Genomic DNA, 14,143 nt, shown 5'->3' with positions numbered 1-14,143 from the left:
ATGTTAGGCTGTAATCATGGACACTACACATCTGCTGCTATCAAAGAAGATTGCGTGTTTCTGACATTGTTTATATGCGCGTTGCCATAGTAACCATAGACGCCATGAACAAAGTACCGTGTCAATTCGAGAACTACTAACTGCTGGATTTGCAATAAAATAGTGCAATTAAAAACAAATAATGTAGGCAAAAAGAGATGTAAATTGTTATCCAAAAGACTATACCTAGAGGTTAAGGTTATGTATATATTGGCCGTATTTGTACCGGCAATCTAATTATCTCAATACATAACATATTCTAGATACAAAAACATTATACACATCTCAAGTGCTCATATGAATGAAAATTAAAAAAAACTTTTTACTTATGCAACAAGGAGTATTTTAGAAACTTTCACTTCAAGAGAGGAATTGCCCACATTTATTTCTGCCAACAGCTATAGTCTATCACGGAGTCCTCTTGGACTAACTGTATCCAAGGTATAGATCCAGTTGGTCTGAAGTCTCAGTAGTGGCAAAGCAAGATCTCATCTGGGGTATATGATCTATGAGCATTGTTCGCAGAGAGGATACCGGATGCCCTGCATGCTGGAAATGCCTGGCCACAGGTTGCTCTGATTCTCCCTTCTTGTATGCTTGTCGTATTGCAGACTTAGGGGCATATTTATCAAGCTCCATATGGAGCTTGATGCCCCTTGTTTCCAGCAAGCCTGAAGTTATAAAGCAGAGGTCTATGCTGTCAGCATTTATCGATGTGCAGCGGACATGATATTCTACTTCGTATCATGTCCGCTTGCACATTGATAAATATACCCCTTATGATTTAGCCAGTCTCTCAAAAAAAAGGGATTATGTTTTTATCAATATAATAAAGGGAACACGGGCAAATGCTGGCATAAATAACATGGTCTGTTGTACATGTTAGTCTGTGTCTGATGTCAAACATTTGGTTTGTGTGTGGGTGATGGAATTTATTTACCAGTGATCATGCTGTTGCATGTAACACAATTCCCACAACGATAACATCCAGATTTGGCTTTTGGTAACCATGTATGTGCTTGATAACATTGTATCAGATCTGATTTCACCAGTCTCGTAAACCGCTTGTACACCATTCTTGGTGAAGATGAGCCAACAAATGGTAAGCTCTCATCAGTGGCCACAATGGACCATTTTTTTTGTGATGTTGTCCCGCACCCCTTTCGTGACAGGGGTATACGTAGTGATAAAATTAATTCTCTCTTTTTTGATCACAGATGGTTGTACCATCAAATCTTCCTGTGTGAGGTGTCCAATCTTTTCACATTGCTGTTGTAGCAATAAATTTGGGTATCCACATGTCTGGAATCGTTGAGACATCTCTTGTATCTGTGATGTTTTGTCGGTTTCCTCAGTGTTGTTGCGGATAACCCGCAGGAGCTGCAAGGAGCTCACCCCTTTCTTTTGGTATTGTAGGTGAAAGCTTGTGTAGTGCAATGTTGAAATTTTGTCAGTAGGCTTATTATACAACGTAGTATGTAATTTTAAACAACACAGTGTATCCTTTTTGTAAATTTCTAAATTGAGAAAATTTACCTTAGTCAAATATTTCTCTATTTTAAAATGTATCGTAGTGTCAAGAGTATTAAGATTGTCAAACCAAGTCATAAGTGTTTCTAGACCCACCTCGCCAAATCAAGAAAACATTGTCGATGTAGCAATGATAAAATTGAATTGGATCATGTGTACCTGAGAAACTGTACTCCTGTTCAAACATTGCCATATAGATATTTCCTATATGTTGACTCATCATTGAGTTGCCTAAGTACTTCTGTTCTATAATTGGTATAGTCTAATACTCATTGTTGCATGAGTAAAAAGGTTTTTTAATTTTCATTGATATGAGCACTAAAGATGTGCATAATGTTTTTGTATCTAGAATATGTTATGTATTGAGATGTACGATTAGATTGCCGGTATAATCTATAAGGCCAATATACACATAAGCTTAACCTCTAGGTATAGTTTTTTGGATAAAAATTTACATCTCTTTTTGCCTATATTGTTTGTTTTTAATTGCACTATGTTATTGCAATTCCAGCAGTCAGTGGTTCTCGAATTGACACGGTACTATGTCAGAAACACGCAATCTTCTTTGATAGCAGCAAATACGAAGCAATGTGTAGTGTCCATGATTACAGCCTAACATGATACCTGAGGCTTTGGGACATGTATGGTTATGGCACGAACTCTTATATCTCAGATTTTGCGATTGTGAACGAAAGTTGTTATGCAGTTGTTGTCATGGTGATGCACGCGTACTGATGACGTCATCAGAGGCCCGGGGTGTTGATACGTGCACAAATTAATCCATTGACAGCTGCTGGTAATTGCAAAAGGTAATTAATGGGTAATGTATGGGTATATAAGGGGGGTGTTTAGCACATAATGTTAGGTTAAGTTTGCCTCCATGTGAACAAGGTTCAGGTTGGAACCGAAACGTTATGGCATAAGGCATGTTGATTCCTTGCTGAAATAAAGACTTTCTTGTTATATATACCGTGTCTGTGGATACCTACTAGGGTTGGAGCTAGTCTCAGGTTGTTCACAAGTGCTACTATATACTGTATAAATATATATATATATATAGATAGATAGATAGATAGATAGATAGATATATAGCATGCTTAGGATATTTATAAGCATTCTATCCATTCTGCAGACATGGGTTATAACTATAACACGCATGCTTTATTCAGCACAACTATATTCACATATATGAATTTTGAATGTACGCACCACGCTATTATGATTGACTATATAAGAAGTACTTTTTTACAATATGAATGTTGTGATGCTGTGGTTTTTCAGTGTTTTTGACACCACAATACAATCACTATGAATAATGACATGCCATGACAACCAATTTGGCGCTAATTTACTCACTGGGGGAGGGGTTATGATTATTTAAACTCACTTGTTTGCTGAGGAAGGGGAGTGTGTCTCCGAAATGTCACATGGATTAAATACCACATATTGAAAAAGACCAGTGAGTGCCTTCATCTTATATTTAACCGCTGGCACCCTAGCGGATGTATTTTTGAGTATGAGTGCGCGATAGAGAGATAGATAGATAGATAGATAGATAGATAGATAGATAGATAGATAGATTATAGATATAAACACATATAAATATATACTGTATATATGTGTGTGTATACATATATATATATAGGTATAGATATATATTGTACCAAAATACCATCAGATATATGTAGAAATATGTATTTATGAATAAATAGAACATATTCTGCTATGTAAAGAACATTGGAATATGAAATATTCATATTTTCATTTTGGGTTAATGCTAATGAAAATATGAGATTGTGTTTGCGCAAGAGTGAGGTCTTAGTGCTAACACTCAAGCTGGAGCTTTAATTTGAGGTTCACTCGTAATCTGGCCCAAAATGTGTAAACTAATAATATTTGGCTCTTACCATCTTAAAAACATAGTGGCATAAACATGTAATCTGCATCAAAAGTTTCTCTAGTTTAAAAGAAAAGACAATTACCTTCTATTGGATGTTTGGATTTTTCTGGTAACCATGCCATATAATTTCCATTCCATTTGCGTAGAGGGGGCAAAGTGGGATTACCATGTCTGATAAAATTATCATCATATGATGATACTAAATGTTTATCTTTTGGTTCTCCATGATGTGAAAGCAGAAATTGTTTTGGTAGACCCTGAAAAAACATTATTTTTTAATTTAATTACATATGTGATAAATACAAAATATCAGCTGTCTTATAGGTAATAAACACTTTTAATCTATACCCTAGGCAAGAAAATGATTTAAAGCTACTATTTCTAACAGTTAAAGTGGTGCAGACCCTTAAAAACGCCATTTAAATTTAAAGGGACAGTAAACTCAGACGATGTAAAAGCTAACGCTAACGTCCTCTATATCCTTACATTCTAACCGCATTGTTAAATTTGAAAAAAAAATTATAACATGTTTTATTAAATAATAATTATTGCAGCCTAACTGTTACGCTATGTCCTCTCTCCAACCCCTCCACGGCATCTCCAACGTGGGCGGTATAGACCGACTCTTTACTTCCCACATGCAAATGATGTGAAGCACATTTATCCTCCCACTGAAGCTCGCTCTCGCTCACGCTCCTGTGTCTAGTATATGCAATCTTGGAAGCATCGAACGCTTGACGTGAACATATGATTTTGGGCATGCGCAGAACTAGGAATAGTGGAACCCAGAAGCAGATGATGTCATTGTGCGCGCGTTCGCATAGCAGGTACATAGCGCGACAGATATCAACACTATAGGATGATTGCTAATTCTTCAAATATAGGGAGAAAAAGCGGCGGTCATGGAGGTGGACAGTGAATACACAAGTAGTACAAGTTTGACGAGAAAATAGATAAGATAAAAACTGTTTTTACAATTTGATGAATGAAATTTTGGTTAAATAATTGTTGCACATGTAATTTTGATGGTTGAAATTCAGAGTATACTGTCCCTTTAAATGCCAGAACAGAGGGCAAAAGGAGAGGGTAAAGCAGTTTTAAGTCTCTAAGGCCTAGATTTGGAGTTTGGCGGTAAAAGGGCTGTTAACGCTCTGCGGGCTTTTTTCTGGCCGCACCATAAATTTAACTCTGGTATCGAGAGTTTAAACAAATGCTGCGTTAGGCTCCAAAAAAGGAGCGTAGAGCATTTTTACCGCAAATGCAACTCTCGATACCAGAGTTGCTTACGGACGCGGCCGGCCTCAAAAACGTGCTCGTGCACGATTCTCCCATAGGAAACAATGGGGTTGTTTGAGCTGAAAAAAAACCTAACACCTGCAAAAAAGCAGCGTTCAGCTCCTAACGCAGCCCCATTGTTTCCTATGGGGAAACACTTCCTACGTCTGCACCTAACACTCTAACATGTACCCCGAGTCTAAACACCCCTAACCTTACACTTATTAACCCCTATTCTGCCGCCCCCCGCTATCGCTGACCCCTGCATATTTTTTTTAACCCCTAATCTGCCGCTCCGTAAACCGCCGCAACCTACGTTATCCCTATGTACCCCTAATCTGCTGCCCTAACATCGCCGACCCCTATATTATATTTATTAACCCCTAATCTGCCCCCCTCAACGTCGCCGACACCTGCCTACACTTATTAACCCCTAATCTGCCGAGCGGACCTGAGCGCTACTATAATAAAGTTATTAACCCCTAATCCGCCTCACTAACCCTATCATAAATAGTATTAACCCCTAATCTGCCCTCCCTAACATCGCCGACACCTAACTTCAATTATTAACCCCTAATCTGCCGAGCGGACCTCACCGCTATTCTAATAAATGTATTAACCCCTAAAGCTAAGTCTAACCCTAACACTAACACCCCCCTAACTTAAATATAATTTACATCTAACGAAATAAATTAACTCTTATTAAATAAATTAATCCTATTTAAAGCTAAATACTTACCTGTAAAATAAAACCTAATATAGCTACAATATAAATTATAATTATATTGTAGCTATTTTAGGATTAATATTTATTTTACAGGCAACTTTGTAATTATTTTAACCAGGTACAATAGCTATTAAATAGTTAAGAACTATTTAATAGTTACCTAGTTAAAATAATAACAAATTTACCTGTAAAATAAATCCTAACCTAAGATATAATTAAACCTAACACTACCCTATCAATAAATTAATTAAATAAACTACCTACAATTACCTACAATTAACCTAACACTACACTATCAATAAATTAATTAAACACAATTCCTACAAATAAATACAATTAAATAAACTAGCTAAAGTACAAAAAATAAAAAAGAACTAAGTTACAAAAAATAATAAAATATTTACAAACATAAGAAAAATATTACAACAATTTTAAACTAATTACACCTACTCTAAGCCCCCTAATAAAATAACAAAGCCCCCCAAAATAAAAAATTCCCTACCCTATTCTAAATTAAAAAAGTTACAAGCTCTTTTACCTTACCAGCCCTGAACAGGGCCCTTTGCGGGGCATGCCCCAAGGATTTCAGCTCTTTTGCCTGTAAAAAAAAAAATACCATACCCCCCCCCCAACATTACAACCCACCACCCACATACCCCTAATCTAACCCAAACCCCCCTTAACCCCTTAACGACCGAGGACGTGCAGGGTACGTCCTCAGAAAAAAGGCAGTTAATGCCTGAGAACGTACCCTGCACGTCCTCGGTGTGGAAAGCAGCTGGAAGCGATCCTGCTCGCTTCCAGCTGCTTTCCGGTTATTGCAGTGATGCCTCGATATGGAGGCATCCTGCAATAACCTTAAATGGCCATCCGGTGCAGAGAGAGCCACTCTGTGGCCCTCTCTGCACCGGACATCGGTGGCCGGTAACGTTGGTGGGTGGGAGCTGACTTGGGAGGCGGGTGGGCGGCCATCGATGGGCCGGGTAATGTAGAGGGGGGCGGGATCGGGGGCGGGGGCGATGGGGGCGCGCACAGGCGCGCGCGCGTGCACGTCGGGCGGCGGGCGGGCGGGCGCGTGCACGGGGCGGGAGCGGGTGGGAACCGCTACACTACAGAAAAGACTGTGGTAAAAGTTTGTGTAAAGCTTTTTATTTTTAAAACAAACCCAGTCAAAGGTATCTAGGAGGGGGTGGGGGTTTGTTCTTTGGTGGGTAGGGGAGCTACACTACAGAAAATGGGGGATAATAATAATAATAATAAATAATAAAGCAACTATTTTTTTTTATAAACTGGGTACTGGCAGACAGCTGCCAGTACCCAAGATGGCGGCCATTAAGGCAGAGGGGGAGGGTTAGACAGCTGTTTGGTGGGGGATCAGCCAGGTTGGGGGCTAAGGGGGGCTCATACACAGCAGCATATGTAAATATGCTTAAAAAAAACCCCAAAAAGCCTAAATATATATTTTATTTTAGTACTGGCAGAGTTGCTGCCAGTACTTAAGATGGCGGGGACAATTGTGGGGTGGGGGAGGGAAGGGAGCTGTTTGGGAGGGATCAGGGGGTCTGATGTGTCAGGTGGGAGGCTGATCTCTACACTAAAGCTAAAATTAACCCTGCAAGCTCCCTACAAACTTCCTAATTAACCCCTTCACTGCTAGCTATAATACACGTGTGATGCGCAGCGGCATTTAGCGGCCTTCTAAGTACCAAAAAGCAACGCCAAAGCCATATATGTCTGCTATTTCTGAACAAAGGGGATCCCAGAGAAGCATTTACAACAATTTGTGCCATAATTGCACAAGCTGTTTGTAAATAATTTCAGTGAGAAACCTAAAATTGTGAAAAATTTAACTTTTTTTTTAATTTGATCGCAATTGGCGGTGAAATGGTGGCATGAAATATACCAAAATGGGCCTAGATCATTACTTGGGGTTGTCTACTACACTACACTAAAGCTAAAATTACCCCAAAAAGCTCCCTACATGCTCCCTAATTAACCCCTTTACTGCTGGGCATAATACCCGTATGGTGCACAGTGGCATTTAGCATCCTTCTAATTACCAAAAAGCAACACCAAAGCCATATATGTCTGCTATTTCTGAACAAAGGGGATCCCAAAGAAAAATTTACAATCATTTATGCCATAATTGCACAAGCTGTTTGTAAATAATTTCAGTGAGAAACCAAAAGTTTGTGAAAAAATTTGTGAAAAAGTGAACGATTTTTTGTATTTGATCGCATTTGGCGGTGAAATGGTGGCATGAAATATACCAAAATTGGCCTAGATCAATACTTTGGGATGTTTACTAAAAAAAAATATATACATGTCAATAGATATTCAGGGATTCCTGAAAGATATTAGTGTTCTAATGTAACTAGCGCTAATCTTGAAAAAAAAATGGTTTGTAAATAGCAAAGTGCTACTTGTATTTATGGCCCTATAACTTACAAAAAAAGCAAAGAACGTGTAAACATTGGGTATTTCTAAACTCAGGACAAAATTTAGAAACTATTTAGCATGGGTGTTTTTTGGTGGTTGCAGATGTATAACAGATTTTGGGGGTCAAAGTTAGAAAAAGTGTGTTTTTTTCCATTTTTTTCTCATATTTTATAATTTTTTTTAAAGTAAATTATAAGATATGATGAAAATAATGGTATTTTTGGAAAGTCCATTTAATGGCGAGAAAAACGGTATATAATATATGTGGGTACAGTAAATGAGTAAGAGGAAAATTACAGCTAAACACAAACACCGCAAAAATGTAAAAATAGCCTTGGTCCCAAACGGACAGAAAATGGAAAAGTGCTGTGGTCATTAAGGGGTTAAATAAACCTAACACTAAGCCCCTGAAGATCTTCCTACCTTGTCTTCACCATACCAGGTTCACCGATCCGTCCTGGCTCCAACATCTTCATCCAACCCAAGCGGGGGTTGGCGATCCATCATCCGGTGCTGAAGAGGTCCAGAAGAGGCTCCAAAGTCTTCCTCCTATCCGGCAAGAAGAGGACATCCGGACCGGCAAACATCTTCTCCAAGCGGCATCTTCAATCTTCTTCCATCCGGTGCGGAGCGGGTCCATCTTGAAGCAGGCGACGCGGATCCATCCTCTTCTTCCGTTGTCTCCCGACGAATGACGGTTCCTTTAAGGGACGTCATCCAAGATGGCGTCCCTCGAATTCCGATTGGCTGATAGGATTCTATCAGCCAATCGGAATTAAGGTAGGAATTTTCTGATTGGCTGATGGAATCAGCCAATCAGAATCAAGTTCAATCCGATTGGCTGATCCAATCAGCCAATCAGATTGAGCTCGCATTCTATTGGCTGTTCCGATCAGCCAATAGAATGCGAGCTCAATCTGATTGGCTGATTGGATCAGCCAATCGGATTGAACTTGACTCTGATTGGCTGATTCCATCAGCCAATCAGTTTTTCCTACCTTAATTCCGATTGGCTGATAGAATCCTATCCCGCTCCGCACCGGATGGAAGAAGATTGAAGATGCCGCTTGGAGAAGATGTTTGCCGGTCCGGTTCTTGCCGGATAGGAGGAAGACTTTGGAGCCTCTTCTGGACCTCTTCAGCACCGGATGATGGATCGCCAACCCCCGCTTGGGTTGGATGAAGATGTTGGAGCCAGGACGGATCGGTGAACCTGGTATGGTGAAGACAAGGTAGGAAGATCTTCAGGGGCTTAGTGTTAGGTTTATTTAAGGGGGGTTTGGGTTAGATTAGGGGTATGTGGGTGGTGGGTTGTAATGTTGGGGGGGGGGGTATGGTATGTTTTTTTTTTACAGGCAAAAGAGCTGAAATCCTTGGGGCATGCCCCGCAAAGGGCGCTGTTCAGGGCTGGTAAGGTAAAAGAGCTTGTAACTTTTTTAATTTAGAATAGGGTAGGGAATTTTTTATTTTGGGGGGCTTTGTTATTTTATTAGGGGGCTTAGAGTAGGTGTAATTAGTTTAAAATTGTTGTAATATTTTTCTTATGTTTGTAAATATTTTTTTATTTTTTGTAACTTAGTTCTTTTTTATTTTTTGTACTTTAGTTAGTTTATTTAATTGTATTTATTTGTAGCAATTGTGTTTAATTAATTTATTGATAGTGTAGTGTTAGGTTAATTGTAGGTAATTGTAGGTAGTTTATTTAATTATTTTATTGATAGGGTAGTGTTAGGTTTAATTATATCTTAGGTTAGGATTTATTTTACAGGTAAATTTGTTATTATTTTAACTAGGTAGCTATTAAATAGTTCTTAACTATTTAATAGCTATTGTACCTAGTTAAAATAAATACCAAGTTGCCTGTAAAATAAATATTAATCCTAAAATAGCTATAATATAATTATAATTTATATTGTAGCTATATTAGGATGTATTTTACAGGTAAGTATTTAGCTTTAAATAGGAATCATTTATTTAATAAGAGTTAATTAATTTCGTTAGATGTAAATTATATTTAAGTTAGGGGGGTGTTAGTGTTAGGGTTAGACTTAGCTTTAGGGGTTAATACATTTATTAGAATAGCGGTGAGGTCCGCTCAGCAGATTAGGGGTTAATAATTGAAGGTAGGTGTCGGCGATGTTAGGGAGGGCAGATTAGGGGTTAATACTATTTATGATAGGGTTAGTGAGGCGGGTTAGGGGTTAATAACTTTATTATAGTAGCGCTCAGGTCCGCTCGGCAGATTAGGGGTTAATAAGTGTAGGCAGGTGTCGGCGACGTTGAGGGGGGCAGATTAGGGGTTAATAAATATAATATAGGGGTCGGCGGTGTTAGGGGTAGCAGATTAGGGGTACATAGGGATAACGTAGGTGGCGGCGCTTTGCGGTCGGAAGATTAGGGGTTAATTATTTTAAGTAGCTGGCGGCGACGTTGTGGGGGGCAGGTTAGGGGTTAATAAATGTAATACAGGGGTCGGCGGGGTTAGGGGCAGCAGATTAGGGGTACATAAGTATAACGTAGGTGGCGGGTGGGCAGATTAGGGGTTAAAAATTTAAATCGAGTGGCGGCGATGTGGGGGGAGCTCGGTTTAGGGGTACATAGGTAGTTTATGGGTGTTAGTGTACTTTAGGGTACAGTAGTTAAGAGCTTTATGAACCGGCGTTAGCCAGAAAGCTCTTAACTCCTGCTATTTTCAGGCGGCTGGAATTTTGTCGTTAGAGCTCTAACGCTCACTTCAGAAACGACTCTAAATACCGGCGTTAGAAAGATCCCATTGAAAAGATAGGATACGCAAATGGCGTAGGGGGATCTGCGGTATGGAAAAGTCGCGGCTGAAAAGTGAGCGTTAGACCCTTTCCTGACTGACTCCAAATACCGGCGGTAGCCTAAAACCAGCGTTAGGAGCCTCTAACGCTGGTTTTGACGGCTACCGCCAAACTCCAAATCTAGGCCTAAAAATGCCGTGCCCATACTAAGTTGAAAGTAAACTAGTTTGATCGAATGAAAACTAAATTAGAGCGTTTCGGGTCTGCACGAGTGCAAAGAGTAAGAGTTACAAAAATATATATATATTAAAATAAAGTGTTACATTCATATAAATATTAACCCCTTAAGGACAAGGACATTTTTCAATTTCTTACCCTTAAGGACCAGGACTAATTTTACATTTCTGCGGTGTTTGTGTTTAGCTGTAATTTTCCTCTTATTCATTTACTGTACCCACACATATTATATACAGATTTTCTCGCCATTAAACTGACTTTTTAAAGATACCATTATTTTCATCATATCTTATAATTTACTATAAAAAAAATATAAAATATGATGAAACAATGGAAAAAAAAACACTTTTTCTAACTTTGACCTCCAAAACCTGTGACACATTCACAACCACCAAAAAACATCCATGCTAAATAGTTTCTAAAATTTGTCCTGAGTTTATAAATACCCAACATGCTCTTTGCTTTTTTGCAAGTTATAGGGCAATAAATACAAGTAGCACTTTGCTATTTCCAAACCATTTTTTTTTTTTTTTTTAATTAGCGATACGTTACGTAGTAAAACTGATATCTGTCAGGAATCCCTGAATATCCCTTTAAATGTATATATTTTGTTTTAGTAGACAACCCAAAGTATTGATCTAGGCCCATTTTGGTATATTTCATGCCACCATTTCACCGCCAAATGCGATCAAATAAAAACAATTGCTAACTTTTTCACAAACTTTAGGTTTCTCACTGAAATTATGTACAAACAGCTTGTGCAATTATGGCACAAATGGTTGTAAATGCTTCTCTGGGATTCCCTTTCATCAGAAATAGCATAATATATGGCTTTAGTGTTGCTTTTTGGTAATTAGAAGGCCGCTAAATGCCACTGCGCACCACACTTGTATTATGCCCAGCAGTGAAGGGGTTAATTAGGTAGCTTGTAGGGAACTTATATGTTTAGTTTTAACTTTATTGTAGTGTAGTAGACAACCCAAAGTATTGATCTAGGCCTTTTTTTGTATATTTCATGCCACCATTTCCCCGCCAAATGCGATCAAATAAAAACAATTGTTAACTTTTTCACTAACTTTAGGTTTCTCACTGAAATTATTTACAATTAGCTTGTGCAATTATGGAACAAATGGTTGTAAATGCTTCTCTGGTATCCCCTTTGTTTAGAAATAGCAGAAATATATGGCTTTGGCGTTGCTTTTTGATAATTAGAAGGCAGCTAAATGTTGTTGAGCACCACACTTGTATTATGCCCAGCAGTGAAGGGGTTAATTAGGTAGCTTGTAGGGTTAATTTTAGCTTTAGCATAGAGATCAGTTTCCCACCTGACACATCCCACCCCCTGATCACAAACAGCTCTATTCCCTCCCTCATCCCACAATTGTCACCGCCATCTTAAGTACTGGCAGAAAGTCTGCCAGTACTAAAATAAAACCTTTTTTTTTTTAAAGCATTTTTCTACAATAAATAAATGGTTTCTGCAGTGTAGGTTCCCCCCTAACCTCCACGATCCCCCCCCAAACAGCTCTCTTAACCTCCCCCCTCTTCCTATTTGTAGCCATTTTAGGTACTGGCAGCTGCCTGCCAGTACCCAATTTCTTAAAGGGACAGTCAACACTTGCGTTAACATTATTTGATATTGAAAAATAAACTACGAAGATCCGCCTGCACTATACCCCTTCTGCCTTGCCGCCTTGCTTCTTGTACTAATCACCGTCGCTAACTTCTCTAATACCAGGTAAATATGGCAGCCGAACTCTTCCCACTGTTACGTAGCTGCCTTCTTCTTCAAATGATCAGCAAATCAGAATCCAATCCTCGGTCAGAAATTGCAAATGCTTGCAATTTCTGACCGAGGATTGGATTCTGATTTGCTGATCATTTGAAGAAGAAGGCAGCTACGTAACGGTGGGGGGAGTCTGGCTGCCATATTTGCCTGGTATTAGAGAAGTTAGCGACGGTGATTAGTACAAGAAGCAAGGCGGCAAGGCAGAAGGGGTATAGCGCAGGCGGATCTTCGTTTTTTATTTTTCAATATCAAAAAATGTTAACGCAAGTGTTGACTGTCCCTTTAACAAATTTGCTTTTTTTAAACATTTTTTTAATTTTTTCCCATTTTTTGGTAGTGTAGCTGCCCCCCTCAATATCCTATCCTACCCCCTCCCCCTCCCAGATCCCATTCCCAACAACATTTCCCATCTTCCTCCTCCCTCTCCCACAGGCCGGACTGTTGCCTGCGTGGGCGCGCGCTCCCGCCCTGCGAGCTCCCGTCCACCTTTCCGGAACAGTGGCCGGTGTCGCCACCAGAACTTGTCCAGCGATGGGCCGCCCACCCACCTCCCTGCAGCTGTTCCCACCCACCAACGATCGGCACCATCGCTGGCCGATGCAGAAAGGGCCACAGAGTAGCCCTCTCTACATCGGTATGCCAAAAAAGGTATTGCAGTGATGCCTCAATATGGAGGCATCACGGCAATACCTTGGAAGTGGCTGGAAGCGATTAGGATCACTTCCAGATACTATAAACTGCTAACGGCGTACAGGGTACGTCGTTGGTCTTTAATAACCAGTTTAAGAATGACGTATCCTGTACGACGTGTGTCGTTAAGGTGTTAATACAAATATATTTTTTAGAAGGGTTAAAAAGGTATATAGCATATGACAAGGTATTTGAATGGAAAAGGCTATAATGTATATATGGGTGTGTGTATGAGTGTGTATGTGTGTTTACATATATATATATATATATATATATATATACAGTATATATATATATATATATATATATATATATATATATATATATATATATATATATAAAGGGTAAGAGTTAAAAAATATATATATATATATTAAAATAAAGTGTTACATTCGGATTTAGATACTTGAGGGAGGACAGGGTTGAAGTTCATGAATATATGAAAGAACTTTGGAGACCATCGACTAGATAGATCCAAGCCTTCTCAATCACTCCTATACCAATACATAGATTAGTGTCTTATACCCCCCTTTTTTTTTTTTTTCTCTCTCACCTTCCCCTCCTTCCTCGTCCCACGATGAAACCCTCTTCCCTTTCTCCATCAACATCCTTTCCCTCTCTCTTATTTTTCTCTCTACCTTTTCCTGTTCCTTTTTTCTTTTTGTATCTTCTTATTAGGACGAGCATCGTAGTTCCTGATGCACGTCATACTCTAATTTGATAATGTTGATTGGTGTTCTCAATTAATTCAA

At 39.1% G+C, this 14,143-nt stretch overlaps 1 protein-coding gene across 1 annotated transcript in view; it reads right to left on the bottom strand.

Annotated features, from left to right (window-relative positions):
* Window positions 1-14,143, bottom strand: part of CFAP107 (cilia and flagella associated protein 107) — a 98,414-nt gene that overhangs the window by 4,717 nt on the left and 79,554 nt on the right. Inside the window, exon 5 of the mRNA XM_053690426.1 lies at window positions 3,552-3,726. Within this exon, the coding sequence (XP_053546401.1) occupies window positions 3,552-3,726 (175 nt within the window). The remainder of the gene's footprint in view (window positions 1-3,551; window positions 3,727-14,143) is intronic.

This window comes from Bombina bombina, chromosome 8 (assembly GCF_027579735.1).
Source record: "Bombina bombina isolate aBomBom1 chromosome 8, aBomBom1.pri, whole genome shotgun sequence".
Lineage (NCBI taxonomy): Eukaryota > Metazoa > Chordata > Amphibia > Anura > Bombinatoridae > Bombina > Bombina bombina.
This window is presented reverse-complemented; position numbering and strand designations above follow the sequence as displayed.